Source organism: Aulonocara stuartgranti, assembly GCF_965226115.1.
Source record: "Aulonocara stuartgranti genome assembly, chromosome: 9".
NCBI classification, from domain to species: Eukaryota; Metazoa; Chordata; class Actinopteri; order Cichliformes; family Cichlidae; genus Aulonocara; species Aulonocara stuartgranti.
In genome coordinates, this window is record NC_138960.1 from 23,371,203 (window position 1) to 23,386,194 (window position 14,992).

At 40.4% G+C, this 14,992-nt stretch overlaps 1 protein-coding gene across 1 annotated transcript; it reads right to left on the reverse strand.

Moving 5' to 3' along the window:
* Positions 1-1,513: 1,513 nt before the first annotated feature.
* On the reverse strand, positions 1,514-4,376 carry en2a (engrailed homeobox 2a). Its single transcript, XM_082546073.1, has 2 exons — positions 3,734-4,376; positions 1,514-1,919 (listed from the first exon to the last, which is right to left on the reverse strand). Exons 1-2 carry the CDS (start codon positions 4,218-4,220, stop codon positions 1,600-1,602), a joined length of 807 nt encoding a protein of 268 aa, XP_082402199.1. The 5' UTR covers positions 4,221-4,376; the 3' UTR covers positions 1,514-1,599.
* Positions 4,377-14,992: the final 10,616 nt, after the last annotated feature.

Genomic DNA, 14,992 nt, shown 5'->3' on the forward strand with positions numbered 1-14,992 from the left:
GCTCGATCATACTTTCGTTGATAAAGACCAAAGTTTTATAAACACAGTTATTTGCCCAAGTACAACAAATTGCAGCTTTCATGCAAAAGGCCCCATAAACAATTTTTCATTCACAAAAAAAAGAACCCAAAAGAAAACAAAAGAAAACAAAAAGAAGTTATTGCAAGATAAACAAGCAGTGTAAACACCTCAGATATCTACTCTAAAGCAACACTGGTCATTGGATAGATTTTTTTTGTCAATATAATCTATATAAATACACATATGAAGTCCTTTCAACAACGATAAGAGATTTCCAACATTTGTAATACAGTCACTGACGGATTTGCCTTCTTTTTATGATATATGGATATGCAATAAAAATGTATATAGAGAAAGATTTAACAAGAACATCCAATAACCTGCATTTCTAGAAGATACTCGTGAGAGTGCGCAAAAATCGGCGTCATCATTCTCTTTATGCTACGGAGTTGTTTCTGTGACGTAATAGGCAGCATTATAGCCTTCGCTTAGCTACAAAAAATGATTCGTATTGCTATTTAAAACTATAATAGCTGCACTGATGCATTGGTATAACGAATGGAATACGCACATAATATTTGTTTAAAGGCTATGAGATGACCACAAGCATAAGCAAGGCCTAAATTAGCATTTTAGTTAAGTGGTGTGTTAGAGAGAGAAAAATCCCTACCTCTCCCGGTCACTTGTAAGAAACTGTGAATTTAAAAAAAAAGTATCAAAATTCAGAGTCTGCCCGATTAGTTTTGCAGCTGACACGCAACACCTTCTTCTGCCTATTTTACATCAAACACAATCAACCCTCCCTCCCCCAAAAAACCCAACAAGCATGGAAGATAAAAACCGCGTTAGCATTTATTTAAATTCACAGTAGCCTGGATGCAGCAGAAAAATATTCTTTGGACTTAAAGTTTGCTTACTTCACTGACAAATCCAAACGTCAGGTGCCAGTTAGTAAAATGTGAAACGATGACAATCATGGGTAGCAGTAATCCTATACGGTATATAAAAATGAAGGGAGTAAGCGTTTGTACCTCAGGGGGGGTTGTTGGGGTTGAGCTTGGGCTGGGCTGGGTTGGGGGACAACAAACAATGAAAACATACCTTTATACAACATCTTTTATAGACGTGATATTGCAGAAATATCTCTCTTTTTTTCAAACAATTTATGCTGGTATACTCTATACACTGGCCCTTTATTCGGTGAAGTTATTGCATTGTAGGCTTGTCTAAACCTCCCATATAACGAAAAAGCACTATAATATTCCCATAGGAACATACAGAGACCTATGGTAGCATTAGAATTCCTGTAGGGACTCGAAGTAGTAGCGATCTTATTCTTACTTTTTTTTTTTGTAGTATTGTATTTTTAACGGTGCCCTGGACGCGATGTACATCTGTAGGCTACTGAGTTAGCGTTGAGTAATAGTAATAGTACTTTGTAGTATTTTTATCTGCTGTGGCATCATTAAATATTCCTGTAAGTAGAGTTTTTTTTCTCTGTGATATCTCTATAAAAATCTATAATAGGATTACTATAGGTTCTTTTTCGTCAGGAGGCTGCTTTTACTTCTCTGGAAATCAATCGCTGTCTGATTTTTCGTCTTTCGACGTGACGGTGGAGTGATTGTACAGTCCCTGTGCCATCAGGTGCAAGGCCAGAGAGTTTTTAGCGCCGCTAGCCTTCTTGATTTTGGCCCTCTTGTTCTGAAACCAGATCTTGATCTGGGATTCGTTCAGGCCCAGTTCCTGCGCCAGGTTCTGTCGCCTCTGCTCCGTCAGATACCGATTTGTCTGAAACTCCGATTTGAGTCTTTGCAGCTGTTCTGCTGTGAAGGCCGTCCGTGGTCGCTTGTCCTCTTTGCTGGTCGTTTTCTTCTTTGGTTTCCGAGATCTTGGCCCTGTAGTGTGGGGAGGTGGGAGGTGGGGTTCACAGATACACATGTATGGGTTTGTCAGCATCCGAACACGAGAAGAATAAAAGAGAATAAAATCATAATAAAAGATACACTGCCCATTATCAGAGCTGTTTTATAAAGTTCAGAAACTATTTTGATTCATTTTTTCTTATTTATGTATTCAAATCCTCAATCAACATATGATCTCTACACTGTTGTGCTAATTTGTATTCACAGCAGTGCCTACAAACCCGTGCGTAAAGCGTATTTTATAATAATCTAGATTTTATAGAGCTTATTTAACACCCCCCCCCCCCCCCCCCCCCCCCCCCATGCAATAAGTATGAAAACAAATGGCTCTGTGTCTTACTGCTCTGGTCACCGTGCCTTTTAAAAAAATCGCAAAATAAGTGTGAATTAACTGACAAAACATTTTTAGAAACTTGTAAAATCTGAACAGGGATGCTTGTTAAATGTTGACAAAGCAGAAACAAAACCTTCCCTTCCCCCCTCTGTTTTTATCCCTCTTCCCGGCTTACACATACTACGTATGGATACACACACACACACACACACGAACACACACAAACTCTGGAGCAATGTGAAATTATTAGCATAAAGCATCTCTGACACAACTCAGCCACTGTTTAGCAGGTTGGCTGAAAAAAAAAAACAGGATCAATTTCAGTGAAGCTACTTTGCATTTTAGTTTTTGTGGGCCACTTGAAAAGCTCCTCAGTGGACAAACGTGAACAGAATGTGAGCAGCACACATTAGATACACATTAATTTTCCGTCTGGATGGAGGCCTGTTTTGTGGAGCTGCTGGCTGTCTGTGTTCGGTCGCCTCCTCCAAACAGCGCGGAAAACATTAATGAAACTACTTAATACGAGTCGAACCTCCATGAATCAACGTGCATGATGTGTGTGCCCATACCCCCCCCCCCCCCCCCCGCAATAAAAACCTGCAGCTCTACAACTCGGTAGTAGTCGCCTACGCCACTCTATATGGCGTTACATAATGCATGAGAACAAGTTGTACTCCACTTTTTTTGACAGACACTTAGAAAAATACACGAGCTGTTAACCTTGCTTGCTAGATGAGAAGCGACTTTCCACGCGTTCTTGTAACTGAAGATTAGAAAAAAAATACCACCAAGCTCTCTACTGGCCAGCGTGTAGCCTACAAGTCCTACTGCAGCCATCATTTGAAAGCATATGCATATTTAATTCACCTCAAACAACTTCTGCAACGCGTTTAAAGAGCAACACGTCCACGCAAAGTGCACTAAATATTCATTTGGAGCAAATTCTTTGGAAGACACGCAGCTGCTTATTTTTAATGGAAGTAGGACTCCGATATTATCATATTCATAACAACGTGAAACTGATGACTGCTTGAATGTGAGATTTTCAGACAAAAATTTAAATTTCTGTGCAATACAGAAATTGAATATATACATTCAATTTCTGTATTTTTAGTATTTAAAATATTTATATCTTTTTTTAGGGAAAAAAAGACATGATCTCCGCTCTGTCATTTGCATTAAAATTGCCCCTCGCCAAAAGCTTTTCATGTTGTGTTTTTCCGCTCTGTAAATTCACACCTTGTTATTGTCTTCCTGTGGATATTATTCCTGCGTTAAATAATTTTTGATGATTTTCTTTTGTGTGTGTGCAAATTCTCAGCCTGCTCTGCACAGCACGGTTCGCTTCTCTACTCTCGAGAAGTCGGTCAAGGCATTCGGGGTCAGTGTTACGGGGTATTTCAGGTTACCGAGAACGCGGTATAGAAAATTTAAAAAAACGCACACCAACCTGAAGAAGGCCTATCCGAGTATCTGGTGCAGTAGACCCAGGCTGGCCACAGCATGGGCTGAGACCTGGATGGGTTTGAGCTGGCTTGGGAACTGTCTGAGTCTGAGCTTAGGCACTGGTCTCCATTCTCCCCGCGGGGTTTCAGGGGCTCCTCGGCGGCTATAGCAGGCTTCTTGGTCCCGGTAACCGTGTGTGGAGTGGAGGTCCCTTCTGCTGGCACAGTGCTCCCCACCGGTTCGGTCTGAGGGGCGGTTGGGCTGTTGTGGCTCTCCCGCGACGCAAGGCTACTCTCTTCGCGGTTTGCGCCACCGTCCTTTTTCCGTCCGAAATCCGGCCGCAGGATGTTGTCGATGAAAAAATTGGTGACCCGGTGAGGGATCTGCGGGTTCTCCGGCGCCTGTAAGAGGGGAAGGATGGCTCTGTTTGATTCGTCCGCCGACTCCTGCCGCTCCACCACATCTCTGTTGCCGTGATCATTTTCTTCCATACTGATTCACTTTCCCCCGCTTTACTCTCTTTAACCCTTTTATCGCTCTCCCCGTTGCAATAAAATTCGCGAACAACTTTAGGGGAATTAGACTGCAAAAACTGCACGAGTAAAATAAATAAAAAAGAAAACTCAAATACTAGTGAGTACCTCGGACACCATGCAAAGCCTTGCGACTGTGTCCTCTGAGAAAAGCATACTTTTTGACATATATCCCCCCAATCTCGGGTTACAACTGATCTCGCACAGCTAAAACATTTGCCATTTGCGCACCATCCAATTTAGTGTCATCCAATATCAGCGTGCTCGGTAATGCCTACACCTAAACTAAACTAAGGGTAAATAAAGAGGCTCCTAAACTGATGCTCTAATACTCTCACTCTGGAGTTTTGTTCTTATTTTCAATACGAGCCCCCCGAGTGACGTTTTCCCACCGTCCTCCCAGACACGTGCCTTGGACCAATGGGACAGCAGAAACCAGGCCACGTGACGCAGGCTCCAGAGCAGTCTACAAACGCCCATCCTCTCCTTAGTAAAAGAGAAAGAGTGCTGGACTAAAAGAGAAGAGACCTAATTTAAATCCAAGGCATGCACCCACATACTCACAATATTTCATCAGTGTTTATGAACCTGTGACTTATTTTATTCTATTTTGGGGCGCTTTGGGGTTTTCAATTTAAAAACGCCATGCATGTCGGTTTTTGTCGTGTATATTAAAACAATAGGACACTGGAGCATCGGTTGTCAAATTGAGCTGCGGGGACCCCCGGGGTTCCTTGCTTGCAGGGCAAGCAGGGATTCCCAATAACACAAGTAGCAAATTTTTACTATATAGGCCATTTATACACGTGTATATATATATATTTTTTTATTCAATAGCATTTTTATAACTATAAAGTTTAATTTTCGACACTTTTACGCACGTCCGCAATTAAATACAGTTTCATTCTAACATAATAAGAAGTGATGATTTACTCATATGAAGGCAAATGAGACGGAATTTTAACAAAATGGCTAACTGGTCCAATGCAGACATGCGTGGGGATGCGTGATATGAAGATCTTTGAGGCGAGTTTTAAAATGCCATCTGAAAACACTACAACAATAAAATAACTACTTGTTGAGTTTATACATTACAATTTAGCTTTATTGAATGTAGTTAGAGCACTGGTAAGGTCAACTAAGGCTTGAGAACACTCCGTCCTGGCCAAGGTTAAATGCGGATAGCCTTTTTTCTGGGTGTCTACGTGCTCATATTTTCACCTAAAAGTAATGTATGTGTGTTTACTTTAAAAATGCAACTTAATCTCCGAGCATTTATGCCCTTTATCCCCCAAATAAACAGCAGATTTTCTGTTTACTCGTCACTGATGTGCAGGGTGGTCGGATGTGTCATGTTGCTTTCAGTCGCCTCATAACTGGCAACAAATTGCATCAAAACTAAAACGTGACAGCCAAAAGAGTCTTCCCTGTCTGCTTTCAAACGCACGGGGAAGTGCGCTGAGTATTTTTGATGTTCTCATGTTCGCCTGTCGTGACGCTGCGGTCGACCAAGAACTGGGTCCATATCCCTTTAAAAGAAATCAGTGATGCAAACAAACTGTTTTGTGCGCGGTGCTCGGGATACAGAGTCGCGCCAAAGACAAAACTTTGAGTAACTTTGCTGACCAGCACCAAGTTTGCGCTTCACTTCCCAGGACGCCACCGGCTCGCGAGGACGGCTCTTCTCTGGCGTTTGAACCGGAGAAGTGCATTTAAAAAAAAGAAAGAGAGCCAGAGTGGATCGGGGATGACCCGAGGAGCAGCAAGACTGAGACTGAGTGAGGAGTTTTTCGGCTGGCTTATTTTTATTATTAGAAAAACGCTTTGTCTTAGTCACTAGGTTTTCTGGCTGGCGCCTCTTAGATTCTTCAAATTAATTCAGGACACATAACCTGTTTCCTCGTGTTAGCTAATTATTTGGGCACCACAAGCCGGCAGTTTGCTCTGATGTGATGTATTTGTTTGATTTGATTTGTGCACATGCTTTGGGTTTGGGAAAACTGTGAAGGTTGGCTGAGAAGTGGAGTCCAAAGCTGTTTTCATTTCTATTTGTGCAACACAAAAAATCTGTAATTTAAGCTGGTTTAGTCTATGCCCGTTTTTTCCCCCGTGGGAGACATAATTTTCTTGATTATTTTTTTTCTCACTTGTTAAATACAGGCTTTATGAATTTATTTTTTGCAAAGCAATAGCGGTGAAGCAGCACAGCAAAATATTTTCTTGGAATTCACACAGTGCGCGTTTCCACGGCTATGTCCAGCTCCTAGTTGCAGAGATTTGCAAAGTGCACCATCACATGCTTCTAGCTGATTTGATTTAAAATAAAATTCTTGCTTTGTGATAATGCTGCTTCTGTTTAGTATTTTTACACCATACCTGAGCAGCACCTTCTGCTCCCGTCTAACATCTCCCCAGTCACAAAAGGGCCCAATCCAAACAGTGAAAGTTGGGAGTGAAAGATGTAATTAGACAGGCCACTCTCACGCTGCGATTGTTTCTCACTTGTGAGGGGAAGCGCAGATTAATGTTGAGCGCTAAATAAGCAGCACACAATGGATTCACAGACAGGCCGCTACCGCCTGGGCTTGGCCTCTAACCTCATAGCAAAACAGGGATGTCTGGAGGAAATGACACCATTTCAGACTCTGAATTATAATAGGGGCCTTTGTGCACTAAAAAAATATGCACATCTAAACCAATCTAAGCCTGAAATATTATTTGTCTTTAGAGTGAAAGAGCGTCCACTAATATCACTCCATTGGCTCATATTGTTAAAGCGTTTTTAAATAAAGGACGAGATTTGTTTGAAAGTCGGATTTGGAAATAATGACTCTTTGAGCTATTTCTCAGTGCTGCTTCTGTGCGGTGCAAGGAAGTCATCTCAGCCTGGTGCAGTTTTTAGACGAAAACAAGGTTTTGACTCAAATCTGGAACACACATGCTTATTTCTTTATGCTGTACAAATCCATAATCCCGGTCATTGTGGGGGTTCCGATTCACTATTGTCTGCCCACTTTGGACTGGCTTGTTTTGAGTATGACTGATGAAAAGACAAAAGGATCGTGCTCTGTTTTAGCTCCTAATAATCAGTTATTGCTTTGCCTGCTGAACATTTCTGTGGTGCTGGATGCTAACGAGACTTTCTGGTCGACCTTTTTCGGGTTTTTGTCAAATTATATTTTCCAGGACGGTCTGATCTGATTTATTAAGGGTTAAAATAGTACCATACGATTCAGTTATCGACATATTCTCATTATTACTTTAAATATAGGCAGGCGTTAACTGACATCTATAAAGCTGTGTTTTATTGGCATGGTCTTTTATTCATGTTTGCCTGTTTTGGCACGCTTATATGCCAGAACAGCCAACGAGAGCTGCTATATTACTTTCTCTGTTTCGGCTCTTGTGGTGATTTGGTGGCGCCACTGCATTTTCTTCAGAATGCGCTTTGTTTCCCTTATTTACTGATTTGTAAAACGTGATTTTTAAATCACAAGCCTTAACGACGGTAACTTATCAGTCCCCCTTGCCTCACCAAGCCTGGGCCCAGACTTTCCACACGCAAGAAAATGATCAGATTACTGAACAATTACAATTACTTTATTTTTGCTTGTGCTATTTTCCCAGTCAATCAACTTATAATCTTATAGTTACTGTTATAACCTAACCATTGTAGTGCAGGGGTTATACCTTAACCCTAGCTGTAGTTTTTGTTCAAGATGACTTTTTATATTTTGACAAGAACAACAACAACAACAACAACAAAAGTCCACTGGTCAAAGAGTAGCAGCCATAGAGCCAGAGACAGCTGTTTTTTGGGGGGGATAATAATTTTCTGGCGAGTCAGAAACATCCCCTGCAACCATTTAACATTTTGAACACAACATGTGAAATATTTTCATTTCCTGGACCCTGTTTGCCATCATTTGCTCTTTAACACGCTGCCAGGTAACCTCCAAAATAGCCTCCAGCAGGCCCGTCAAAGCTCTAATCAAAGATATAAAGATTAAAAAATTCTTGATCCCGCTATAAGGATTTTTTCCTCTCACATATAGGCTCAACATTATTCATTTAGCTGGTTAGCTTTTCTTGAATTCTGCATCCCGGGTGCCGCCTTATGGTTAAAACATAGCCTATAAAATGGGCATTTCTTATGATTATATTCTGTTCTTGTTCACGGAAGCAGGAAACATTGATTACTGTACTTGTCATATCTGTCAGGTTCTACTAAATAAGTGAATGCTTCCGTTTTTTTCTGTCTTTTTGTTTGTCTGCAAAAAAATTAAAAAAAAAGCATTGGGGCATCTCTTCTTTTGCCCTGAAAGGGTTAATATTCCCTGTCTTTGAATGCATATTTTGCGTGCAGCGTATATACACACTAACCAGGTGTGTTTCATAATCACTTATAGCTCTATACCCCTCCCCTCTACCTCACACGCGCACATACACACACGCATATATACAGACATATACTCCTCCTACTATTATAATGTATCGCATGCATTGTGCGCATGTGCCCTGTCCTTGAGTTCCTATAACCTATTTTTTTTCCTCTGTATTTTTCTGGGTAGGATTGTCTTATACGTCACCAGCGCTCAGTACTATGGAGTACTACAAAAGGTGACGCGCAGAAGGAGGATTTGTGAATGGACGCCGTGATGTGTGCCAGCTCACAGATCAGAGGGCGGTGGGCCCTCTGCAGATGCACCCCCTCCATCACACCACCCCTCCCTCCAGATGAATGGGGGTCTCTAATATCAGCCCTGTCACCATTGCAGGGGTCTAACCAAATCCTCCAGCTTCCTGTGCCTTTCAAAACCTAAAAGCACCTCTCTTCTATTTGATGATCCTGTATGATTTTTTTCTTTCTTTTTTCTCTTTTCTTTTTTATTGTCGTGGTTTTGTGGGCCTAGAAGCTCGCTGCCCACTCTTTTATTATGGGCCAAGAGCATGGCAGCCGAATTAGACTAGATTAGAAAGCTGGCCGAGCTGCATTTAGTGGGCAATACAAAAAGTCAATCAGTTTTAGAAGTGTGGTTCATCGGAATATAAAATAGGTTAAATGGAGGGACTTGACACCAGTATCTATTTTTTCATTGTTTCCCCGGGATTTTCCAGAATCGGTCTTCGCAGTGTTTCATATATAACCATAACAGGATAAATCCCAAAGAAAAGAAACACATGGATAAGAAACAAAAGCAGTTTTTTTGGTATCTGACATCGATACATGGATACAATTGTAGTAACAGTCTTTACAAAACTGCCTTCTTGGGCTGAAATACTGTAGGTGTTCATCCAAGTTTACATTGTTAGATTTTTAAAGCAAAATCATGCTCAGGTGGTGTTTCTCTAAATCCGTTTGATTAATTTTATGCTCCCCTTTTCCAGTGGAAAAAGCGCAGTATATAATTTCCACAGCTGCTTATTCATCACAGGCTCTATGTAGATGATGTCTATATAATTTTTTTTCCCCGTGGTTTGATTGTGTTTACAGAGAAATCCTCTAGAGTCGCCACGTAGCGGACTTTGGGGCTGCTGAATCTTCTGCTTTCAGCCCTTTATAGGTTTTAATAACTCTTAATCCGTCTGATCAGTCTGGCGTAGATAAGTCTCATTTGAATTTGGATTGTTCTTAAGAGGCGGGTCGTATTTCTCCACAGAAGTCTACAGAGCTTAGCACAAACAACCGCACCACCCTGAGCGCAATTAAGGCTTCAGCTAAATTAGATGAAGGGTAATTGAATGCAGCTGACTTCCCATCAGCAAACTCTTGAATTAATACAATGAATAATACCAGTTGATGGTCACTGATTATTATTATTATTATTATTTTATCTGTATTTTTAGGGTAAAAAGTCAAAAAGTGCATTTTCCTTTAGACACGAAGCAGCAACACTCCAATCTTTATTTGCATCATTTTAGAGAGGAAAAATAGGCAAAACTTTTCTTCTTTTCAAGTTTTCTCTTTGCGCATAAGAGACACAGATTTGGAGAACCTCGCTGTGGTGCATACTGTGTGGGTTGCAGACATAGAAAGCTTATATCTTTGACAAATCAAATTTCTGTTCTTGCCAATCAGTGCCACCCTGGATTGTTTTGCAACTATTTAACTGTTTTCTGAGCGGAGGGGGAAAAGAAAACTGCATATGCTTACTGTGATCCAAAGTTGTTTTTTTTTCTTTCTTCTTTACAAGAGAGAAAAATAACATAATTCTGATCCGGAGATTAAGGTTTAAAGGAGAAAATTTGATTTTAAAATATAAATTTAAGGACAACCAAAATCTATAGCGAACAGAACAACCATCTCTAAGAATGAAACTCTAAAAAATAATGCAACAGATATATAAAGTGCACCAACAGCAATAAAAGTTTGAACAGAAAAACCTTTCCTTACAGCGGCTGCAAGAAAAAAAAAATCTCATGCATTAAAAAAAAGCATTGTCCACCTTCTTTCTTATATTTTGAAATAACTCAGAGACACTCTTAATGACCCATAGTGCCTCATTAACAGCCATAAAAGTTTTTTTTAAAAAGGTTTTAAAGTGGAAAAAAAACTTCACTATGCACGCAACTCTCGCTTTGTATCCCGTTAAAGATCAGAATTTCCTTTTTCTAGTGTGCTTTTGTACTTATATACACATCAGAAAATAACACTGTAAAGATCCTCATATCTTTAATAATAACTGGCTATTTTTCACAGAGTGTAAAAGCCTCTAAGGGTCCGCTCTGTAATCCTGTAGGTACATAAAGCGCACAGTTATCTGCGTGACGCTCAACTGGTGTCAGGCCCACAGAGCTCTTCTCCTACTGTAGTTTTCTGGCTGGTCTGCGGGACTTTTCACGTGTCGGGACGTCTTACTTCGGACAGCAAAGAATGAACTGCTGGCTATTTCTGTAAGGTTAATGGGTTTACATTCTCAGTCATACAGAACAAATAGGCTATGGTGTGGGTGTGGGTGGACAGGTTCAGTTTGAGAGGGACCAGAGGGGGGGGGGGGATGAAAATGTGCCGCCAAACAGACCTCAAAGCAAAGCCAGTGTAATGGCCCCTAAAGTTTTTTGGGGTCCTTGATTCCCCTGTGTGGGTCATCCGGGAAGCTTTGCGGTTTTTGGATTGTCCGCATGCCTCGTGCACCTGTCTGTCGCGGGGAAGCAAGGAACAAGTGGGACAAAGACAGGTGGAAATCCCTTGCTGAAACTCATATTTGTTCTTTGTCGTTGTATGAGCTAATTAGATTTTATTAGAAGAACCTCACGTCCGCAGGAAGTGCAGTTAAACGTGTGATCGTTTAACTGCATAACCAAATCTGTTAGTTTTATTTCCTTTAAAACGACGAAGAGGAGAAATTCCTCTTAAATTATGGCAAAATCTATACATATATATTTAAAAAATAATAATAGTACAAATCTTATTCGCGTTTATGTTAAGCTGAAAGTAGATTTACCCCAGCCAGTTCGGATTTTGCGTCCGGGCAGTTACAAACGCCAAACCCACAAGTTAGATGTAATCATATCGCATCACAGAGATTTTAAAGTTACACATTTAGTGCGAGTAGTAAATGCTAAGGGATTAAATCAAGCATCGGCATCAGTGCTTCTTCATTTGTTCATACCGAGGCTCTTTCTAATTGCGAGATACAATTTAAGTTATGTCCCCGCGTCCAGCAACTTTAATTATAGTGGAAGGAGGTCAGTCATAAGCGGATATTTGACCCGGCTCCTTGTGTGGCATCGCGCCCTTTACCGTTAAAGTCGCCAAAATAGTTCTGGACTCCGCTGGATTTACCATGTGCACCCAGTCCCACCCAGTGCACCTGAGTTGTTTTTACCCCCCAGTAACTTATATGTTGTGAATTTGTCACCTACCAGGAGAGGGGCTCGTCAAAGGACATTTTAGACGCAAGAACTTTCCCAGATGGGTTTAGCCTGCCAACTTTGTGCATTTCTCCGGAACTGCAATCCTGTTGCTTGAATTATGCTTACGTGTACTAATGAAGACTAATTAAAACATGACAAACATCGACCTTTAGTGCATTCTAAGTAGGGCTGCAAGCATGTCTTAGATTACTGGTATATGGAAATGAAGTCTGTTAGCCTATTTGACAATATACATACGGGCGACATACAGTAAGACATAAGCAGACTGTCCACATTAGTTGTAAAATCACGCAAACGTAAGGGCTTATATATATGTATATATGTTTTAATATTGTAATATTTTAAACGTGCTTCATTGATACAGCTAATGGCCACAACCAGCTAATCTTCTTGAATCTCAAATCCACATTTCATTTTTAAATGAATCTCCTACTATTTAATTCTTTTTTCTTTCTTTTTCTTTCAGAAAACTAAAGAATACACACGGATATTGACCTGTGGTGTAAATTTTAGCCTTCTCTCTGTTTGTGAGATGTTGTTGTCTGCCTCCCAGGATAGATCTCGCAATGGAAATGCTCACCTTGATTTATTCCATCACCTTTTATTCAGCTGTTATTATTATTATTATTATTATTATTACCCTGGTCGATTTACAGAGTCTGATCTGGGCGCTAGGATGCACTGGGTGTGTTTAATTTACACTGGGAAGGATTTGTTTGGATGGCATGCATAATGTGCCATCACCTGAGGTTTATGCTGTCATTTTATTATTGTCCTGCGGTGGAAGAAAAGGAATCAACTGGAATGGCACACAAGGCTGAGCATGTTGACTGAACTGATAAATCTCACACGACACAAACACTTCTAATGATGATTCTGTATCAGTCTGTTTAATGTTTTTAAGCGTTCATACTTTTATTTGTTTGGGTTTTTTTCCCCCGTGATTTCACCCACTGGAGGAACTGCGACCAAAAAGAGAATCACAGCCTCTTAAAGGGAGAAAAGGTGTGAATGGATCATTTCACCCTCAGACAGGAATACGCAGAGAAGGCAGAGAGCAGCCCGAGACTGCCATTTGAATGGATCTGAGAGGTAATTTGAGCTAAAATGGAGTCCACTTCTGAGCCACTCACTCAGCCCCCCCATGGCATCCACTGTAATTCATTATTCCTGGCCGGCACTGGGAGAGGCAATGAGCGAGGGCAGAGGACAGGAGTGGACCCAGCTCTGGTGTAATGAAGACTCAGTAGACCTAAACCAGTCTCGCACACACTCGCACACGCACTTGCACACACAAAATCTTTCATTATATTTCAGAGAGAGCAGGACATTAATGCCACTGAAGACCTTTTGGCAGAGAAAAAAAGTGCAATGATTTTCTCCACACTCAATCCATTTCATTGACCTTTTCTATCATGCATGTGACTCTGCCCGCTCACTGCACTGTGAGATAAATATTCCAAGGATAATATTCCTCTGCTGTTTTAATAAATTATCTTTCTGAATCCAAAGTTTTAAGAGGCTTTAAGGAGAATATGAGCGTATTTGTAATTACTTTTACTTTTAATTGCCTTCATTTTTCTTCATGTGCTGTGTTTTCTTGCTTTCTCAGATTCCAACACTCCGGTTGTTCTTTGTTCGACGCCTCTAAAGACTTGTTTTTTCTACATTTCCATACAAGTAGTTAGGTGAAAACCTCTACATAGATGAGGCCTTTCCAGACCTTCCTTTTCCTTGTCCTTCCACTAGGGGTCTATAGATGTCCTGTCCAGACAAGCTGGGAGGATAAATACTGTCATCTGGTGGTAACAAAAGCCATCACTACTGGGTAATCTGGTACTATACTGCATGTTTTCTTTCCCCAGAATATATGCATCTTAATATCTTTATCCACTACCACACCACAACGCGGTACTTTACAATACATTTAGTTTTTTTAAACAACAAAACGAATAAAGTAGTCAAAATTTCATTTTTCTTTGTCCTGGATGAAACAAACAGAAGTTTAGTGCCACAGGTGGAGCATGAAATAAAGCAAACAGTGCCTGTGTAACAGCAGCTCACAGATTTTAAATGTGTGTGACAGCCAGGTGAGATGACAGGCGCTCCCCCAGATGGGTTTACCACAGAGACGCGTGTTCAAAGCGAGGCAGGCCACCAGCGTTCAGTGAAGACAAAGTCAGAAGTTATAGAGGAGAGGAGAAGTTCAGCATTCAAATGTTTCGATAGGAAAAGAAAGAATAAACGTGAAAGTAGCTGATGGTTTCAATACATTTTTTCAGATTGCAGATGCATTAGTGTGAGACTAGTTTTTCTACTAAGACAAATCTGAATGCTTGCAAGACTGGGGTAAGAAAGTGATGAAAATAAAGTTTTACTACAAATTATGCACCGAGTTATGAACATTTTGTTTCTTGTTAAGTTTGAACAGCTGTTTAAGTGAAAAGATTTCTAAAGGAAATGTTTATTTTGATGGGCGGATCTGCTGAAAATGGTCACAACCCCATAAGATTAGTACCTGTTGGTTTAATGGTTTTTAATGTATTTTATAATTATGCCTTACGTGCACCATTGTGATATGTAAAGTCTTCAGCTGTTGCATACATTTAGAAGTTCCAGCAATTCACTAATACACATATTTAAAATAATAATTTGGCCAAATTTAGTCTATTCAGATACAAATAGAAAGAAGAGCTGTAAAAATTGTAAACATCTTCTAGTGACATTGTAAATGCAATCCTGTTTGCAAACTGTTCAATGGTGTATTCCTGAAATGCAATACAGTGACAGGAACAAAACCAAATCTGAAATATAATCCAGATGAAGTGTAAAGTAGCACAAAATAGTAATAC